Below are 20470 nucleotides of genomic sequence, written 5' to 3' on the forward strand. Positions count from 1 at the left end.
GGGGAAAGAGTGTTTTAAGAGCGAGGACAAAATTTGCCCTCTAACCATGGCACTGGGTGGCTGGAGCCATACTGGCAAGGATCCTGCAAAAGAGATGCACAGCTCTGCTTGCATACCCACACCCGAGTCTCGTATACACCCCAAAACCGCTGCCTCTTTGCACCCATCCTAATGGTGGGAATTTTACAAGAAGCTATTTCCTAACGCAGCCTCAGCCGCAGGTGCGCTTCCATGAATTGCCTTTTGTGCTCTTGGTTAAACTGCAGCGCGTCCGTTACTCAGGTGCATCCTTTGCTTAGCTGACTGCCAGCTGGAGGCCAGCTTTGTGGCTTAGATATGTCAGCCAGTGATTGCCTTGAGCAGAAAGTTGAGGGGCTCTTATCTTTCTGCACTCCCTTTCCATCTGGGGTTTAAGCTGCTTCTGACCTCTCTAAAAAACAGGATGTTTTTTATATATAGCGCATGCCAACAAGTGAGACCCCAAGTAGGTATCATTAATTGGATTCTCCTTTTTCTGGCTACAGGAAAATTGCTTTCATTTAAAATAATATGAACTGCACAACTGCAATTGTATTCTTGAAAACGCATGGGTGGGTGATTGGTGAAGCTTCAAAAGTCAGAAAGGTGGGGTGGGTATTTCAGGGTCCTTGCCTCTTCCCAGACAATGGACAATGCATTATACGAAATAATATGCAAAGTTGCTTTGTTTTCATAATTATGCAAACTACAGAATTCCACATTTCTGGGAGCAATCTTTGGATTGCTTGCATGCAGAAGCATTTTTTGGGTTCTTTCACGTTATTGTGATTTTAAATAAAGGACTGGCAGCCTTCAAAGCACACTTCAGTAAAGGACACATTTAATTATAAGTTGCAGAACTGATTCAATGCAATAGCCTCTTGTCCTCAAGATCTATGACCATGAAGTTTAAAACCCAAAAAATGTGTACACACACAGCCCTTTTAAGTCCGCAAATCCATCAGGCTTGGTAAGTATTGCTTCTTTCTGGTGTGGAAGTAAGACAATAGGGCTTTCTAGTCATGATGCGTTGTTCTCCCAAGGTTTGGGTCTTCGGGCCATTTGAGATGGTGTAGGACTCCCATTTGTTGGGGTAATATTTAGCTTCTGCAGCCCGGGAATGTCTTGCCCAGCCTGGACCAGGCGGAAGATCTCAGAGAAAGACACAGAAGTATCTGGACTCTGAGGCTGGTCAGCTGGGCCCTCTTGAAGTTCTTCCTTCCTATCCTCCACAGTATTGGGAAATGAGCTTGCTGTCCCTGCTGCTGTGGATTCCATGGTTTGGTGGGTGGATACCTGATGTCCAGCTGCAAGAACCAGCTGTCTAATGTTCAATGTTCACTTTGGTATCAGAGAAAAGGAAGCACACCTGAAAAGAGACATTTTCCAAATTAAAGAGAGGGCAATTCAAGCTCCAGGTCAGGTTCCTTTCCAATTCTTATAAGCGACTAAATTAGGCTTCCCTGTGAGTAGCTGTGGCCCACAATGTCTGGACCACAACGTCTGGACCTTGTCTCAATTCATAATCTTTATTTTATTTTAAAATATTAACATCATTTTTGTTTGCTTGCTACCACTTCGTTAGCTGCCTGAGCTGCATAAATAGATGTTAAAAGTGTGGAATATTTTATTTATATTTTCTTTTATAAATGAAATATGAATTTTCTTTTATAAATAAATAAGGAAACTCTTATCTGCTTATTTAAATAAATAAGGGCCTTCTTGGTAGTTGCTCCGAGTTTTTGGAAACTCCTCCCTAGAGAAGCTAGACTGGCTCCTTCCTTGTTATCCTTCCACCTGTAGGTGGAACTGACTGCTTTTAATTAAAGTACTGGTGATGTGATGTGCTGATATATATTATTAATGCACGCATACACGGGCGCGCACACACACACAGTTTTAATTCTATTTATGCTTAATTGGTTTTTAATTGCTCTTTCTATGTTTTTGCCAGGAACAGGCACCTGGTTTCCTGTACCCTCCAGCCACAGCCCCCAGTCTGGGTGGCATCCCCCTTTTTCATGCATTTCAGCAGACAGCTCGAAAGCCAAAAAGGGCTTTTCAACCCCTCTGTTCCCCTCAGCTGCAGAAAACCTGGAAGGGGGCTTACCATCGGAGACCGAACAAGGGCAGGAAAGGACAGGCGAGGGCAAGTGGGAGTAGTTACACGTACTTAAAAGCTCGGGTATCAAATAGTTGGGCATGCGGATCTGGGGGGGGGATAAACTAAAAGCGCATTGTGCTTTTATGTTGTGGCAATGCCCTGTGATCTTCGGGTGGAGGGCGGGATACAAATTTAATAAATTACACGGCGATATACTGTAGTGAAATTTGGGTGAGGAAATGAACGCCTTCACGAGTCCTGCTAAATCTCTATTTGGAAAGAGCAGCTCCCATGTGGCTTGACAAACTACAGTCTCTCTTTTTTGGGTGGGTGGGTTAACCCCCAGAGCTTATACAGGGCTCAGCCCCGACCCTCTCTCCCCGTTTACACGGAGGTAAGCGCCCCACCGGTCCCAACCGGCCTACTCTGCAGGGAGGCAGCGCCCACGCGCCAGCCCCTTACACAGGCCCGCTGCCTCCCCCGCCCCCCATCGCCAAGGGTTGCCGAGAAGCGGAACCCCCCCCAAAGAGCCCCCCTCGCCCTTACCCTTTGCAAGCCGAATCTCCGGAGCCGGGCTATTCCACTCCGAGCGGACGTCATGGAAAGCACCACCAGGGCAGCGAGGGGGAGGCCGGGCCGTACCAAGAGCGATCTGTCGCCGGGGGAGGAGGCCTAGGAGGAAAACAGGGCTGCTGCGCCTAACTCACTTCTCTTCCTCCCCGGTTAACAGTCCCGCACAAGCGAAATTTAAGTCGGCCAGCCCAGCATTTTAATCGGGGAAGGGGTTGAATCTGCATATCCAGCACCTGCAGACTGGATAAACAAACAAACAAGTAAAAAAGGGTTGTTTTTTTATTGCAGAGTTGTTTTTCATGTGCAGAGACCCATTGAAATCAATGTGCCCAACTTAGACCTGGCTGCTGATTTCAGTGGGTCTACTTGGGGTACGCATAACCCCATACCTTCCAACATTTCTCTGATGAAAATAAAAAGGTAAAGGGACGCCTGACCATTAGGTCCAGTCGTGGCCAACTGGGGTTGCGGTGCTCATCTCGCTTTACTGGCCGAGGGAGCCGGTGTACAGCTTCCGGGTCATGTGGCCAGCATGACTAAGCCGCTTCTGGCGAACCAGAGCAGCACACGGAAACGCCGTTTACCTTCCTGCCAGAGCAGCACCTATTTATCCACTTGCACTTTGACGTGCTTTTGAACTTCTAGGTTGGCAGGAGCTGGGACCGAGCAACAGGAGCTCACCCCGTTGCAGGGATCCGAACCCCCGACCTTCTGATCGGTAAGCCCTAGGCTCTGTGGTTTAACCCACAGCGCCACCCGCGTCCCTCCTGATGAAAATAGGGATGTTCTATTCCATCATCATAATGGTTTTATTCTTTATACCTTCAGATGTCTTCTAAAGGTTGAACAGTCACTTATCTCCTTGGCTTGGGGGTCAACTACCCTCCCCATACCCTCCCACATTTCTACGATGAATGTCCTAATGAATGGGTAGGCAAACTAAGGCCCAGGGGGCAGATCCAGCCCAATCACCTTCTAAATCCGACCCACGGACGGTCCGGGAATCAGCGTATTTTTACATGAGTAGAATGTGTGCTTTTATTTAAAATGCATCTCTGGGTTGTGGGGCATAGGAATTCATTCCCCCCCCCCAAGAAAAAAATATATAGTCCAGCCCCACACTAGGTCTGAGGGACAGTAGACCGGCCCCCTGCTGAAAAAGTTTGCTGACCCCTATAAAGTTTCAGTATAAAATCAGAAACTGGAGTGGCTTCTGTAAATCCAGGGCTGTCCCTGGAAAATAGGGACACTTGGACTGTCTGATAGCACTGGGTACTATGACCCAATGGGTTGACCCAAAAGGGGGATGGTGTGGAAGGAAAGCAGCTCCCACCGATAAATTTTGCATCCTCTGGTCGCTGGAGCAACTCACTGTGTACAGCTCCTCCCCTGAAAAGTCTCTCCAGAAAGTCTGGTCTGGGGACCATCTTTATTTCATTTCATTTATTGCATTTATACCCCCACCTGTTTCTCCAAGGAGCTCAAAGTGGCATACATGGTTCTCTCCTGCCTCATTTAATCTCCACAACCACCCCGTGTGATAGGTTAGGCAGAGATAGACAGTGTCTCGCCCAAGGTCACCCAGTGAGCTTCAAGGCCCAGTGGGGATTTGTACCCAGTATGATACTCCAACCATTGCACCGCACAGTCCTATTGCATGCAATGGGGCTACTTCTGAAAAGACATGGTTAGGATTGGGCTGTAAAGGTAAAGGTACCCCTGCCCGTACGGGCCAGTCTTGACAGACTCTAGGGTTGTGCGCTCATCTCACTCTAGAGGCTGGGAGCCAGCGCTGTCCGCAGACACTTCCGGGTCACGTGGCCAGCGTGACGAAGCTGCTCTGGCAAGCCAGAGCCGCACATGGAAGCGCCATTTACCTTCCCGCTAGTAAGCGGTCCCTATTTATCTACTTGCACCCGGGGGTGCTTTCGAACTGCTAGGATGACAGGAGCAGGGACCGAGCAACAGGAGCGCACCCCATCGCGGGGATTCAAACCGCCGACCACGCGATCGGCAAGTCCTAGGCACTGAGGTTTTACCCACAGCGCCACCCGCGTCCCCGCGGGTACAGATTGGGCTGTACTGCATACTAAAAATATTAAAATCCTGCAGCACGAAAAGCTGAATTCTGCAGCTTGCATGACTCGGGTAACCTGGACTACTATGTATAAGATTCTCTTATTGCATAATTATTTTTTCAATTTCTCCCTATTTCACATAATCATGGATTGTTCTATGGGATGCCAATATGATACACGCATCATGTGCAATGCAGGCAAATAGTAGGATGATTGAATCAGGAAAACAACAGGTGTAAAATATATTTGAAACCATCCCTCAGCCTTGATCCAAACTCTGTCCCCTACCCCATTAACACTTTAAAAAAAATAATAATAAAAATATCTGAGAGACCCTGGCTAGAGACTTCCCATTTTGTGCCTTCCTTGGCTGTGAGATTTTTGGGTGCGTTCTGGCCCTGGTGCCCTATTCAGTGCTTTCTCTAGCAGGAGATAAGTCTCTCAAATAAATGTGCAAGCTTTCGGAGTACCACAGGACGCTGCAATTGTTATGTCAAGTTCTGGTGGTACTCACATAAGCCAGGCACACAGCTAAAATAATCAAAAAGTGTGCTTTAAAAATCACACCAAAACACCTCTGTTGTTTACTAGGGAGCAGCTGTGCAACCGTTAGCTGTGGGAAAGGAGTACTGAGGTCTGAGAGGAAGAGAGACGGGTTGAGCACATTGCCGGCTCGTCTAGCGCACTCTCTGTTTGTGCAGCTGCTCATTCTCACAAGATGTCTCCAGCTCTCCACCTTACGTTCCAGCAGCTCCTGACCAGCGCAGCACTCCAACTTCTGACCTGTGAGTAAAACACCATAGCTTATTTGCTTGCTTGTTGCGGGTCAGTGTGACAGTATCATTCAGAAGGCAGGGGGAGTCCATCTGCCCGATGTTATTCGAGTTTTTAAAAAACCAGAATGAAATAAAAGAACTTGGGATCTGGAATTTTAAAATTGTCCCACAGGGGCCTAAAGTCTGCACTAAAGTTTAGAGTCCAAACAGAAACAAAACAAAATATATTAGACCAAAATTATAGGACTGCAAAGTTGGAAGTGATCCCAAGGGTCTAACTCATGGGTAGGCAAACTAAGGCCCGGGGGCTCGATCTGGCCCAATCGCCTTCTAAATCCGGTCCGCGGACCGTCCGGGAATCAGTGTGTTTTTACATGAGTAGAATGTGTCCTTTTACTTAAAATGCACCTCTGGGTTATTTGTGGGGCCTGCCTGGTGTTTTTACATGAGTAGAATATGTCCTTTTATTTAAAATGCATCTCTGGGTTATTTGTGGGGCATAGGAATTCGTTCATATCTTTTTTCCAAAATATAGTCCGGCCTCCCACAAGGTCTGAGGGTCAGTCGACCAGCCCCCTGCTGAAAAGGTTTGCTGACCCCTGGTCTAACTCATTGCAATGCACACCATCTCCCATCCAATTTGAAACCATACCGGACCCTGCATAGCTTTGCAAATGCGGTAGCAGTTTTATTGCTGCACCACCATGCTAATTATTGCAATAGAATGTGTAGTACCTTAATTTTGCATCCTTTAGCCTGCAAAACCAGACGTGGAGGTGGTGGTGAGCAGGAAGCAGTTTGTCCCAGCAGGAGGGAATGTTATAAAAGCAAAGAGGTAACCATGCAAACCAGAGGTGCTCCTCCACCTGCCTGGCAGAGCTGTTTGCTTGGAAACTCTTCAGAAGTGTCTTACACAACCTTTGGGGCTAGGCAAGTGAGCAGCAAGAGTTTTGCAGAGTGGGGTGCAGGGGAATCATTGCCAGAAGTTCACCTGCCGGGACAACCCTTTCTGCCTATGGGAGTTGCTCTGACCCCTTGATCATTCATTGAATTGGACAGAAACCATGGGGTGGAAAGAATCTCCATTTTTATGGAAGACAGCTCAAATGAAGTAAAAACCAAGCAAGGCTCCGCCAAGAAAGATCCCCAAAAAACATTATCTGCATAATTTGTGTACATGAAAACCAATAGCTCTCCGATCAAGTAGTTTTGCTCATGGACGTTTATAATAAACTCTCGTGCTCAAATAAATTTTTATTAAGTTTTACACAAATATCTCCAATCATACAAATTCCCAATTAACATATTTTCAGTTTTAGGACTTCCCTCAACTTCTCTGACAATCATCCATATTTAAATTTTTGTCTACGCATTCCTCAAATTTAGTATCGCCTTCCCCCCCTTCCTTTTTTCTTCCTTTTAAAAAAGAAAAAAAATGTCTTAATAGTCTTATTTGCATTTTTGCGATATTCCTTATTTTTTCACAAAGCTTCTTTAAAACCCACTAGCGTTGTTTGCTCATCACATACACTCTTCAAATACTCCGAAAATTTTTCCCAGTCCTCAATGAACTTGTGATCTCGTTGATATCTAATTTTCCCAGTTAACTTATCCAGTTCTGCATAGTCCGTTAGCTTCATTCTCCATTCCTCCAGAGTCGGTAGTTCTTCCTGCTTCCATTTTTGGGCTATTAATATTCTCGCTGCTGTTATCGTGTACTGAAAGAGTTTACAGTCCTTTTTGTTAATTTCATTTCTCGTTATTCCTAGAAGGAAAATTTCTGGGTTTTTTTACAAAACATCTTCTTTTAACATCTTCTTTAACTCATTATATATCGTCTCCCAGAACCCCTTCACTTACGTTTATAATAAACTCTCAGCAGGTAGCTTATCTTGGAGCTTAAATGCAACACTGGCACCACCGCTCCATGTGATAGTAAACGGCGAAAGGAAGACCCTGGTCATTTGTCTGGTGAACGATCTCTCTGAGGAAGCATTGGGGGCAGTTCGGTTTTCCAACGGAAATGGGAGCATGCTGGAGTCTTTCAGCTACGGGATTTCTAGGGAAGACGATGGGACTTTCAGCAGCATCTCTCAACTCTCCATCAGCACCAAAGAATTTGGATCATGGAGTACAGTCGCTTGCTACGTCGCGCCAAACGAAACTTCAAAGACATGGAACACCACCTCCCTTCAACTCTCAGGTATTCATGAATGGGGGGATGGACAGTAGATGTACTTTTAGGACCTCATAAATTAACAGTGCAACCCTATGCATGTCTAATTAGAAGTAAGTCCCATTGAGTTCAATGAGACTTACTCCCAGGTAAGCATGCGTTGGAACGCAAACTCATGTATCTAAATTGCTGTTATCCTGTTACACTTAAATCCTGCCTTTTTGCCAATGAACTCTGTTATGTACTGAGTTGAATAGGATCCAAACTGCAGCAGTCTGAATGGTCCTAGAACAATAGGATCCAAAAGGCAGCAGTCTGATTGGTCCTAGAACAATAGGATTCAGAATGCAGCAGTCTGATTGGTCCAAGAACAATGCAGCAGTATGATTGGTTGGCAGGAACCACCCAATCATGCTCCAGATAAAAGTGAATCCACAACCTGATTGGCTTACAGTAGAATTCCGGAATTAGCCAATCATGTGCAGCCCATTGTGTAAATAATGTATATAAAGCAGATACTTTGAGGGGACTTTCCTTCATTCCTCCTCACCACTATGTGCTGAATAACGAGCATGAAATCACTTTGTGACTCTGAGTATATTTCAAACTCTCTCCTTCAAACCGATGTGTCCTAATACAATCAATCAATCAATATAGACATTTGTGCACAAATTCCAGGCACTTCAAATCAGTAAATTAATAATCTAGAAACTTATATAACACAACCAAGGCTTGCAATGCCTTCTCTAAGTCATAATTTTGTCTTGCAGAAGAAAATATGGGAGATCTCTGCCTGAGCGAAAAGCAAGAAGGTAAGAACAACAATACATTCTCCTTCCAATCTCAGTTATACTAAGAGCTCAGTTCCGAACCTGGTGTTTTGGGGGCAGGAATTTAGACAAAGCTGTTGTAAGTATACAAGGCTAGTGTTTGGAGCTTTGTGCCAGGACGAACAACTAAATTCCAGATTCATATATCCTTATGGAACACAATTTGAACTATTGTGAATGAAGCAGATTAGAGAGGAAGGCCACAGCTGCAATTCTATCCATACCTACAGGGTAGGTGCCAGAGGTCAGGGGGTCTTTGGCACAGTGCTGCCCATGCCTTCCACCCCATCCCCCAAACATTGGTTGGCATCCATCTGTCTCGGGGGACAATGGAAGAGTGCGCCTGTTGGAGGTTACAGCGCCTGCTGTGGCTGTAGAGATTGACACAGAAAAGACATGTTTTGTTGCAGCTGGGGCAGATGAAGGCACTCGGTTGTGCAGATGCAGATCCAGTTGTTCTCTGTGCACTCTTCCCAGTGGTCATTCCTTCTCTGGTCACTGCTATGGACGCACAACCTGACTGTGTCTCCAGGTACTGCAGTCATTTTTGCTAACTGAATGAGAAATTGAGGATAAAAGACTTGGCAGGGCCTTGCGCTCAGAGACGAACAACAAAACCAAAGACAGAACTAATGTAAGGGCTGGTCATCCTTTGAGTGCTTGTAGAAGTAGGAAGAAAAAGAGAATTGGAAATACAAAACCTGCTATCCTCTTGTTAAGAGTTAATACAGTAATGAAAAGTATAAATTCTAAATTGTCTGGAACTACCTTATCCATTAGATTACTGCTGTCTCTCCTGATAGTTTGATCACCCACTGGGCTTGGCAGCAATTAAGAGATAACATTGGTAACATAGGCCTGTATCCAAAGTATCGCGGGAGCACATAAGTGGATGGTGATATAGTTATTCTGTGGATATTACTCTGCCTTATTCTTCTTTTTGTGGTGGCAGCCCAAGAAGAGTCATTGTTCATTGAAGATCTACATAGCCGCTCACAGATCTTACTTCTTCTGGCCATCAGAATTTTGCTGTTCAAGTTGCTCCTGTTTGACGTGTTGATGACCTGCTGCATTGTTTACAAGAGGTAATACTGGCCACAACATCCAACACATAGACCTAGTCCAGATATAAAGCTAAGCCAAACCATGGACTCGAATGAGCAAGCAAATGTGCAGTTTCCTGGATCATGGATTGTGGTAGCAGTGTACCTCTCTCATTCTGCTGCTGCCACGCTACCCAGAGCTATGCCATGGTTTGGTTTAGCATCTCATCCAAAGCTCATGGTTTGCCTCACTTCAGACGAACCACAATGTTTGTTCTTGGTTTACTGTTCATGGTTTGTCTGGGGGAAACACAAGCATAGGTTTGGATGTAATGCCAAGCCAAACCATAGCTCAGCCATGGGTAGCACGGTGGCAGCAGAAACACCACTGAACTCTTTGAAGGAGGGGTATGGTGTTAAGATGATGGTGATAGTAAAGTTCAGCTCCCAACCTGCTGTAATCTTCCCTCTCCTTTCAGGGAAGATATACCGTTGCACCCGAAGCCTTCCAACTTTTCTGCAGTTCATCCACACAGAGTCAGAACTGCTTCCGTCACAGAAATTGTTGCTATGAAAAGCACAGAGCAATGGACTAAGGGGAAAGGCAACTTTCACATATCTGGCTGAAAAGAAGGAACTCCATACGGAAGCAGAATATGTGTCCTGAAGATGGAAGCATTCACTTGAACAAAAGAGGGAGAGACTAGCCTGGTTTGAATACAGGCTGAAAAACAGGCTTTTGGCTTCCTTTCATCTGCCTCTGCTGTGACCTTCGATTTGGGTTCTTTGGTGCTGAACACTAATCGGACAACTAAGCCAGGCACCCAGGCTGTAGCAGTACATGAATAACAAGGCTTGACACCCTTTCGATATTCTTGTGTTGTAAGCGCAGTATGTGATGCCCTGAGAAGAATGTTTCTCTCTTGAATATTGCCGTGTGATATTTCTTTGTTCATAATTGTACATATAGTCTTGCTTGCATTGTCCTCAAATATACAGCTTGTTGTCATCTATATGAGAGAATGCCTAAGGCAGGGGGTCAGAAACCTGTGTCCTCCTCCAGATGTGGCTGGGCTATAACTCCCATCATTCCCAACCACTGGCTGGGGGACCTGGGGCTGATGGGAGTTGGAGTCTAATAACATCTGGAGGGGCATGGCTTCACTTAAGAAGTGGATGGTGTTTTTCAGCCCGATGGCCATGTTCCTTCCAGGCGCCGCATAACAGTTCGTGTGTGGTGAAGGTGGGTGCAGCCAGTTACTTGCTGCTTTCCAGCCAGACAAGCAAAGAGGTATTTATCACGTTTCAAGGTCATTTTCCAGGGGCAGTGAGGGGTGTGGCCTGGGGGGCCTGAGAGTTGGGCAACCATATTCAGCCCCCTGAGCTTGAGGTTCTCCACTCCTTTCACTGCAGTAGGGAGTGAGGTTCTGGGTTTTCAGCCCTTCCAAAGTAGCAAAATATTAATTGCATAAGAAGTCATTAGGTGCAGGATCACAAGTGCATTGTCACTGCTCAGCATCTGCAACATCATGTCACAGTGGTACCCTGCCTATGTGAAACAACAGCTGTCACAGGATGAATGGCACAGATAGACATCACATCATCTTAAGCAAACAGGGCTCCAGTTCTGAATCCTGGCAGGTGCAAGGAGGAAGGTGCATGCAAGGGAGGCATGGTATAGGGGTTGGTTCTTCCCTACATTCTTGGGATTGTTACTTAACAGACATATGAATACGATTAAATACTCTGTGTGTGCTTACATAACAGCCAAAGCATGTCTAGCATTTTTATGAGGATTTATGCAGCAATTGTGGATTGTAACAACAATCACAAAAACCCTCTTCCTTTTTGTATTTTACAGGTGCTATGAATCTTTTTTCAAAAATAAATTACTTATTTTTTTTAATAATAATAATTGTAATATTTATACCACACCCATCTGGCTGGGTTTCCCCAGCCACTCTGGGTGGCTTACAGCACATAACAAATTGTAAAACATTGGACATAAAAAAAATTCCCCATACAGGGTTGCCTTCAGATGTCTTCTAAAAGTCTGGTAGTTGTTTATCTCTTTGACATCTGATGGGAGGGCGTTCCACAGAGCGGGGTGCCACTACCGAGAAGGCCCTCTGCCTGGATGCTTACAACAATAATGTATGGGGCAGGTAGGTAGCTGCAGCAGCCAGCGGAGTATTGGCGATTACACTTGCTGCCAAAATACAAACTCGCTGTGTAGCCATAGGCAGGCCCCACTCCACCTCAGTCCTCCCATCTGCAGTATGGAGAATAACAATACTGAGATGAAAACCAAACCTGGGAACTGACTGAATCCAGGCCCCTTAGCAGCCTGCCTCTTAAGCAACTGCTGCAGGTTTTGGGATGGGAGAGAGTAAAAAACGAGTAGCTGCCTCTATCCTAACCATCTCAGTAAGTATGGGTTATTGTTTTTAATTCGTTCGCAAACCATCTAGAACACTGCACGGTCAACAATGCTGTCCAGGGTTGTAAAGACTGCGGAGAGAATAATTGGGTGCACTCTTCCCACCTTGGATCAAATCTACGCTTCCAGGTGTCATAAGAAAGCTGCAGAGATAGCGCAGGATAGTGCACACCCTGGAAATGATCTCTTTCAGCTTCTGCCTTCTGGAAGAAGGTACAGGGTTATAAAGCCTAGGACTAGCACCTGAGAAACAGTTTCTATCCAAATGCGATTTTGGTTTTAAACACCAGTGTAAAGTAGTCTCTATGGGAGTATATTGTATTTAATTATGGGGTATCAGAGTTTTTAGGGGGCTAACCAGGCTGGGATAGCTGGGATAGCAGGCTTGTTGGTTTTTGAATGTGTGATGTAGATTTTTTTCAATTTCGTTGTTCTGTATGGGGCACACTGACAATAAAGATGATCGTATATTAAGTTGATAGGCAGCATAGAATGTCATCAAGTAAAAAGTAACAGCACAGACCCTATATATGTCACGCCAGAAGTGGTTTAGTCAGAGATGAGCACCGCAACCCTATAGTCGCCTCTGACTGGACGTAACCGTCCAGGGGTCCTTTACCTTTTACCTTATCCCACTGAGTTGGAGCCAACTTATCCCCATGTAAATGACTACACAGGATCGCAACCTGAGAACGCAAAGTAAAAGAACCGCCGCTCTGGAACTGGATAAATGGAAAATCTGAAAGGATGGGAGGAGCATTCTTCCTACTCCCCACCCCTGGCGTGTTACCTGCGCCAAATATTTGTGAATGCCTTTTTTACAAAAATGAATGGAGTGAGCATTCCAGGGCTGAGACGAACGGAGGCGAGCACCAATCACAGGACAGCGCTGGCGGCACTCCCATTGGCTGACCTGAGGGGAAAGCGAAGTTGCTCCATTGGGGAAGCGAGAGAGCGCCCCACCCACCCCCGCTCCTGATTGGCTGACATCTCAAAAGACCGGGCGCCTCGCGCCGGCCCGTTGGCCTCGGCGTGACACGTTCCCGGCCGCCATTGGCCAAGGGCTCCGGTTGTTATAGCTACGCTGCGGGAAAGGGAAAGGGGGGAGGTTCCCGGAAGCGCGGTGCGCGCTCTGGAGGGCTGTGGCGGCGTGGCGGCCTCTCGCGGGGGTCTCCTCCTCCCTCCATGGCTCCCTGGGGTCCCGCCGTCGCGCTCTGGCTCGCCCTGCTGGTAGGCCCGGCTCCTGGGCGCGGCGGGGCCATTGCCGAGGACAGCGAGTGGGTCAAGCTGCCCAGCAAATGCGAAGGTGAGAAAGGGAAGCCCCCCCCCCAAAGAACGTTATTGCAGAGCTGTGGGGGAAGGGAGAAATCGGCGCCTGAGTTTTGATTTTCCTCATCCCTCCCTGCTCCTCTTTCCTTTCGTGTCGTGTGAATTATTATTATTATTATTATTTATTATTATTATTATTCATTTATTACCTTTGCATGTACAGTACTGTTTTTAACATTTGATTGGGAGACGCCCAGAATGGCTGGGGAGACTCAGCCAGATGGGCAGGGTATAAATAAATTATTATTGTTGTTGTTGTTGTTATTACTATTATACCGCCCTTCATCCAGAGAGCTCAGGGTGGTTCACAGCATCATCATCATCATAATAGCAAGAACAGAAGCAAAACAAACCAATAACTCCCACCCCTCCCACAAACACATTTAAAAAGACATAGAATGATGATGATGGAAAGCCTGCAGTTGGGAGCCTTTTTGGATGAAGGGTGGGGCCACAAATGCCCAAAATAAAATACAGTGGTACCTCGGGTTAAGTACTTAATTTGTTCCGGAGGTCCATACTTAACCTGAAACTGTTCTTAACCTGAAGCACCACTTTAGCTAATGGGGCCTCCCACTGCTGCTGCGCTGCCATTGTGTGATTTCTGTTCTCATCCTGAAGCAAAGTTCTTAACGCGAGGTACTATTTCAGGGTTAGCGGGGTTTGTAACCTGAAGCGTATGTAACCCGAGGTACCACTGTAAAGGGACAGGGAAAGGGGTAGTCAAAAACAGGGGGCTGAAGCTTCCTATGGAGAAAGGCTGTAGCTCAATGGCAGAGCATCTGCCTTGCAAGCAGAAGCTCCAAGGTTTGTTCAGTCCCCGTTGGCATCTCCAGGTAGGTCTGGGAGAGACTCCCTGCCTGAAATCTTGGAGTGGTGCTGCTAGTCAGTGTAGACAGTACTGAGCAAGATGGACCAGTGGTCTGACTTGGAGTAATGCAGCTTCCTATGTTGAAAACCACATATTGCCCAGCGGTAGATATCACTATATAAGGTTATAGGTAAAATGATGGGGAATCGGCGACACTCAGTATTTTACTGGGTGACAACTACCACCATCCCAGATCTTTCTTGATACTGGCTGTGGCTGTTGGGAGTTGGAGTCTGACGGCTTCTGGGGGGCCACAGGTTCCCCTCTCTTGGCAAAGGACGTCCAGCATGAAACAGTGACAGGCTTACAGGTAGACTAGCTTATGCAGGGGCACTTATATAAGGTAAGGCTGTCAAGAGTGAAAAGGGGATCTGAGAGGCGCCTTGTCACTAAAAATGGAACTTAATAAGTTAAAGAGGAACAGAGAGAACTATGAGCCGGAAGTTGCAGAAGAGGTTCACTGAAGTGAAAGCCGGAGTGGTATTTAGGTAGAGGGTTAGAGCTGCCCTCAACCTGCCGCACTGTTATTGGGGATTATCCCTGACGGTTAGGCTGGCTGGGGCTGATGAATCCAACAACATCTGGAAGGCTGCTTTCAGCCCCAGCCAGCACAGCCAGTGGCCAAAAATGATGGGATTTATAATCCCAACAGGTTCCCTATCCCTGCTTTATTTTCTCCAAATATAAAGGTAAAGGGACCCCTGACCATTAGGTCCAGTCGTGGCCGACTCTGGGGTTGCAGCGCTCATCTCGCTTTATTGGCTGACGGAGCCAGCGTGCAGCTTCCAGATCATGTGGCCAGCACGACTAAGCCGCTTCTGGCGAACCAGAGCAGCGCACGGAAACACTGTTTACCTTCCCGCCAGAGCTGTACCTATTTATCTACTTGCACTTTGACGTGCTTTCGAACTGCTAGGTTGGCAGGAGCTGGGACCAAGCAACAGGAGCTCACCCCGTCATGGGGATTTGAACCACTGACCTTCTGATCGGCAAGTCCTAGGCTTTGTGGTTTAACCCACAGCACCACCCGCGTCCCTGCTCTGCAAATATACACCATTGTTTTATTTCAATATGACCTGCACTGTAAACTCTGTTATCTGCTTACCTACCAGCTTTTGATCACCAATTAAAATATGTGAGTGGTTACTAACTGGTTCTTTTCTGTCTTTAGTGTGCAAGTACGTGGCTTTGGAACTGAAATCCTCCTTCGATGAAACTGGCAAGACCAAGGAGGTGATTGACACGAAGTACGGCTTTTTGGATGGCAAGGGATCCAAAATCAAGTACACAAAATCGTAAGTGAATGAGGCTCTTGATGGACCCTTGGAGGCAGCCGTTCTCCACCTTGTACATTATTGCATTATATTGGTCAGTAAGTAATTCAGACAGGGTGTTAACTCTCCTGAATCTTACTTTTGTCTGCCAGGATATAAAATGCAAAAAAAGTCACACCCATAAGTCACTTGCCATCCGTTCCTGCAAGGTAGGGAAGGTTTCGTATTCCTTCTGCAGGATTAATTGAGCTCTTTGGTTGTGCAATATGCAATTTATAGGACTCCACCAACATGCAGGCAAAAAACGTGACCTTTCAGTAAAGAGTGGACACCCTAAGTACCATCAAAATTTGGTGGAACTAACATACATAATTAGATGCTTTAGGTCCTGTTCTTATATGTTCGTATTGTGTTTTGTGTTTCTAGTCCATAGCTGTCAACTTTCAGATTTGAAAATAAGGGATCAGCAGCCTCAAATTAAGGGATCAGCATCCTCACCTGTCCCAGGGACAGTCTACGGGATATCTAACAATCCGGGATACCAGCGGGAAACAGCGCTGGGATAAGGGAATTTGCCATTAAAAAAAGGGAAGGTCGACAGCTATGTTCTAGTCCTCAATGTTATATTGTGTTTTGAAAAAGGTAGGACAGGTAACTCACAGATTACATGAGGTGAAGTCCCAGGGGTGTATGCGTATACACTGTCTGTTGACTGAGACTGTGGAAAGGGACATTTTAATGGTTTTGCTGGAAAGCTGCATTCCAGATTCATAAGCTCTTACTAGCAAATCCCATAACACATGGAAATTGATCTCAAGCAGTAAATAGTGAGTTGATAAAGTGCTGAGGTACATTCTACCAGCTGCTATTTTATACTTGTGTCATTGGACACTCATACAGAGATCTTGCCACTCACTAATACACTTTTTTTGCCTGCAGGGACATTCGCCTTATTGAAGTGACAGAAAACATCTGCAAGAGGCTTTTGGAATACAACCTGCACAAAGAGAGAACGGGAAGCAACAGATTTGCAAAGGTTTGCAACATCTCGGGATTTCATCTTGCTTCCAGATTTTTTTTTTTTAAGAGCCGCTTTTCTGCTTTTCGTTTTCTTTGCCTGTCTTGGCTCTTCCAGGATACACCTCTGAATTCTCTCACTTCCTTTTAGGGTATGTCTGAGACCTTTGAAACACTCCATAACTTGGTACACAAAGGAGTGAAGGTGGTGATGGACATCCCTTATGAGCTGTGGAATGAAACCTCTGCGGAAGTGGCCGATCTAAAGAAGCAGGTACAGCTCTTGGCTTCACACTTTGTGAAGGCCACATGACTGATGGCGGTACAGCAGTTCCAAGTAACTGGAGCTCATGGTTGGTCTCCTAGAGCACCTTCACCCAATCTGGGCCTCTCTGGATGTTTTGGACTACAATTCCCAACAGCCCAAGGCATCCGGGGAGCCCCAGATGGGTGAAGGCTGTCCTGGAGGATTCTCCTTTCGAACGGGGAGAACTGAAAGCGAGAATTCTGCATCTAATGCTGAAACCACTGGCCTGTCAATCACATTTCTAGGGTGTGTTCCAAAGGTACATTTTCATGGTTGGTGGGGGTGGAAAACCATTTTCATGGTTGGTGGGGGTGGAAAGCTAGTGCATAACCTAGCTCAGGCACCCCCAAACTCGGCCCTCCAGATGTTTTGAGACTACAACTCCCATCATCCCTAGCTAACAGGACCAGTGGTCAGGGATGATGGGAGCTGTAGTCCCAAAACATCTGGAGGGCCAAGTTGGGGGATGCCTGACCTAGCTGAAGCAAGGCAGGTCTGGTGATCCATGGTTAGATGAGAGACTGCCGGGGGATCCTTTTCATGCCACTTTGAATTTATAGAGTTGTAGAGTTGGAAGGGAGGGTCACCCGGTCCGATCCCCCTGCATTGCAGGACTCGGAGGCCAGGTGAGATCTAAATGTAATGCGGCTTTGTCACAGCCAAGCTAGGGTTCATTTGCAGTGGCAATGAAGCTGTGGCAATGTGTGCAGACGTACCAGTGTGGTTGAAAACACCACAAGTAAATGTTTGAAGGAGGGTTTCTATCTTTCTTTCTGTCTCTGTTAGTGTGAGGTAATGGTGGAGGAATTTGAAGATGTGATCGAAGACTGGTACCGGAACCACCAGGAAGAAGACATTTCCCAGTTTCTCTGTGCAAACCACGTCTTGAAAGGAAAAGACACCAGTGAGTTATGTTTCCTGGGAAGTGGCAGGCCCTGTTATTGGGGCCCAGGGATATGTGCACGGGCGGCGGCCATTATAGGCGCGTTCAATTAACGTGTGGCCGCCGTGCAGGTCCTTTTGGATGTGGAAGAGGGAGGAACGGGGGTTGGGCAGACTGGGCTTACATCTGCTCCGCCATTGTGCATGGGGGCCAGGAACGGAGCTCCTGTGCAAAATCGCCACCACAGAACCATCCAGATGGTTTTCAGTCAGGAATGGGGAATATCTGTCCCAGGAGTTGTTGGACTTCAACTCCCATCAAGCCCAGCTATCATGGCCAGCAGTCAGGAATGATGGGCATTGTAGTCCTCACATTAATTTACCACATTTCTAACTTGCCTGTAGTTCACGGAGCTTGGAGCAACTTGTTGCTTTCCTTCCCTTGTATTTTTCTACCCTCATAACAGCACATTGAGAGCCGAGGTGTCGTGACTGACCCAAGGCTAGCTTGTGAGGTGAGTGACTGAAAGCAACGATTTCGTCCCAGGTTTTCTATTCACCCAGTCATAGTCAATGTGCTGGCCTCCAGATGCTGTTGGACTCCAATTCCCGTCATCCACCACCATGCTGGCTGGGGCTGATGGGGCCCGGAGTCCAACAAAAACAACTGGATGATACCACCAGATGTACTCACTAGTAACCTAAACTGAATGGAAACTTCATCTAAATAAATGAGGTGGCAAGTGGAAGCATGGGAATGGCGACTGGAATTATGCGCAGAGGGAGGAGTGGAGGCATTGCAAAATCCCATAGTCTCCTTTTTCCACCCCTCTCCTCTCTCCAGGCTGCCTGACAGAGAAGTGGGCTGGCAAGAAAGGGGACGCGGCAAGTTCAAGGCCGAAGAAGTCTAAGAAGAAGGAGGGCAAAGGCAAGAAGGCTTCAAAAAGCAAAAAGAGCGGCAAGGACAAAGCAGGGCAAGAAGGGGAGGGTGAGAAACCGAGTGTCCAAGAAGTCCCTGGCCAATCAGAGGAGCAGGATGAAGCAAAGGATGCTGGGAAGGAGACTCCGCTCTCACACAGGCCGGACGAACTGTAGGCTAGGTGCCAGCCACCCATGCTTTTCCTCGCGTGGACTCGTCAGCTTGTATTCAGGCCACTGAGAATTGCTTTCGCCCACCCGAGTTGCAAGATGGAGATTTCTCAAGCTTCCTCGAGGGGGAAATGCCAGGCTGTTCCTGACGGGCAAGGATCGTGGCCTTTCGAACTTTAGCCACCCAGTGTTATGGTGTCTCACCGCAGGTGCAGGGTGGGCCGAACCCAGCTAGCCCCTTGCCTGCTTAGAGGAGCAAGCCAGGCCGAAGGAGGGCCTGAAGGGCTGGCTCCCTAAGTCTGCGTGGCTGGTGTTCAAAAACTGAGCCCGCTGCTTTCATCAGTTGTTTCCCCCCACCACCTCCATGAGCTTTGATCCGCTAAACGCAACTGGGGGGGCAGGTGGAAGGTAAGGAGAAAGTTGTAAGAGATCCAGGTTGGGTTGCAAGGCAGCTCGCCTCTCCAGCCCATTTGACTGAAGCCATGGTAACCTCTCTATAGCCAGCGTAGCAGGCTCTCAACTTGGTACATTCCCTAAGTCGATATTTTGGAAGGTCCTTCTTTTCATCATGCAGATCACTGCGTTTGCTTGGAGGGAAATAAGGGCGAAGGTACTATTCGTGTAAGGGCACTGTGCTTCTGTTGCGATATCTTTTGGTTGGTTTGTTTTGTTTTTGAATTACTCCTCACCTTAATGGATCATTCCCTGCAGTTGCTCCATTCAGGAGAGAACTTGCAGGTTGATGATGTGTTCCTCTTGCCTCCCCTCCCTTAGAAACATGTGCTTTCTGTTGCTGCGATGACCATTCTTCCTGTTTCCTGAAGTCCTGCAAAGAGTGAAAATAAAAGAGTTTTTGAGTAATTTGTGCTCCATCCGGCCCTTCCATTGGCTTTCTTTCCCCGCACTGCTATATGAATAATATTTTCCTTTGTGAATCTTTTGAGGAAAAGGTTGCAGTACAGTCATAATAACCTCTGTTTCTCCCTTGGAAAATACATAGAGCAGAAGGAGGAAGTGGGAAGAGTGATGCTTTATTCCCTTTTCAGCTGAGATCTTTTCAAGGCTCAAGTTAATTCTGCTGGAACCAGGTTCTGGGAAAGTGATCTATTCTGGGGAGCCAGACTGATCCAGTGAAGAAGGAACCGACGGGCGCATGTGTGTCTGCAGCGCTTGCTCAAAAATCCAAATGTGCCCCCAAGCCTAAAAGGTTGGCTTCCCCTGGTGTAGATGGCCACTTTGTGAGAGGGACCAGTGGTCTGACTCCATATAAAGCAGTTTCTTACATTCCTTGGCTGGGCAAGTAGACCAGCAGCTGGCAGTCTCAGGGCTTTTTAAAGGGCAACTCAGTCCATTCTCATTTTTGTCAGAGCTTTTTAAAGGGATAGGCACTGTCCCCAGCAAATACCTGCCAGTCCTAAAAGTTGGACGTTCAATTAAAGGTCATTTTCTGTGTTGAACACTTAGGAGAGCTTTCCTAAGTAGGAGAGCTTCCTGCTTTCTCTTCTGCACTTCCTCTTATTGGTGCTTTTCATCACACTTAAGCAAACAGCCTTTCCTGTCCTATATGTCTTTTGTCCATATACCTGGAGTGTTAAACCACAGAGCCTAGGGCTTGCTGATCAGAAGGTCGGCGGTTCAAATCCCCATGACGGGGTGAGCTCCC

The 20470-nt window shown here is 46.8% G+C and overlaps 2 protein-coding genes and 1 long non-coding RNA gene across 5 annotated transcripts; 2 read left to right on the forward strand and 1 right to left on the reverse strand.

Moving 5' to 3' along the window:
• Positions 1–839: 839 nt before the first annotated feature.
• On the reverse strand, positions 840–12672 carry LOC310674216. The gene is made up of 4 exons (XR_014509434.1): positions 12658–12672; positions 5460–5556; positions 2669–2794; positions 840–1387 (listed from the first exon to the last, which is right to left on the reverse strand). It is a non-coding gene; the product is annotated as an uncharacterized lncRNA (long non-coding RNA).
• Positions 5433–11501, forward strand: PTCRA (pre T cell antigen receptor alpha; the record flags this gene model as incomplete). Of its 3 annotated transcripts, none has more annotated exons than XM_083433182.1 (5): positions 5433–5558; positions 7429–7752; positions 8496–8537; positions 9508–9640; positions 10078–11501. In XM_083433182.1, 5 exons carry the CDS (start codon positions 5492–5494, stop codon positions 10223–10225), a joined length of 714 nt encoding a protein of 237 aa, XP_083289308.1. In that variant the 3' UTR covers positions 10226–11501. The 3 variants fall into 3 exon arrangements, with proteins under 3 accessions (XP_083289308.1, XP_083289309.1, XP_083289310.1); XM_083433183.1 differs by having other exon boundaries at positions 5444–5558; positions 7432–7752; XM_083433184.1 differs by having other exon boundaries at positions 5492–5562; positions 7436–7752.
• A 457-nt stretch (positions 12673–13129) lies between the features above and the next one.
• Positions 13130–19668, forward strand: CNPY3 (canopy FGF signaling regulator 3). The gene is made up of 6 exons (XM_083433245.1): positions 13130–13344; positions 15410–15533; positions 16452–16548; positions 16681–16803; positions 17623–17740; positions 18563–19668. Exons 1-6 carry the CDS (start codon positions 13224–13226, stop codon positions 18811–18813), a joined length of 834 nt encoding a protein of 277 aa, XP_083289371.1. The 5' UTR covers positions 13130–13223; the 3' UTR covers positions 18814–19668.
• Positions 19669–20470: the final 802 nt, after the last annotated feature.

The sequence above is a fragment of the Podarcis tiliguerta genome, assembly GCF_965153285.1.
Source record: "Podarcis tiliguerta genome assembly, chromosome: 3".
Taxonomy (NCBI): domain Eukaryota; kingdom Metazoa; phylum Chordata; class Lepidosauria; order Squamata; family Lacertidae; genus Podarcis; species Podarcis tiliguerta.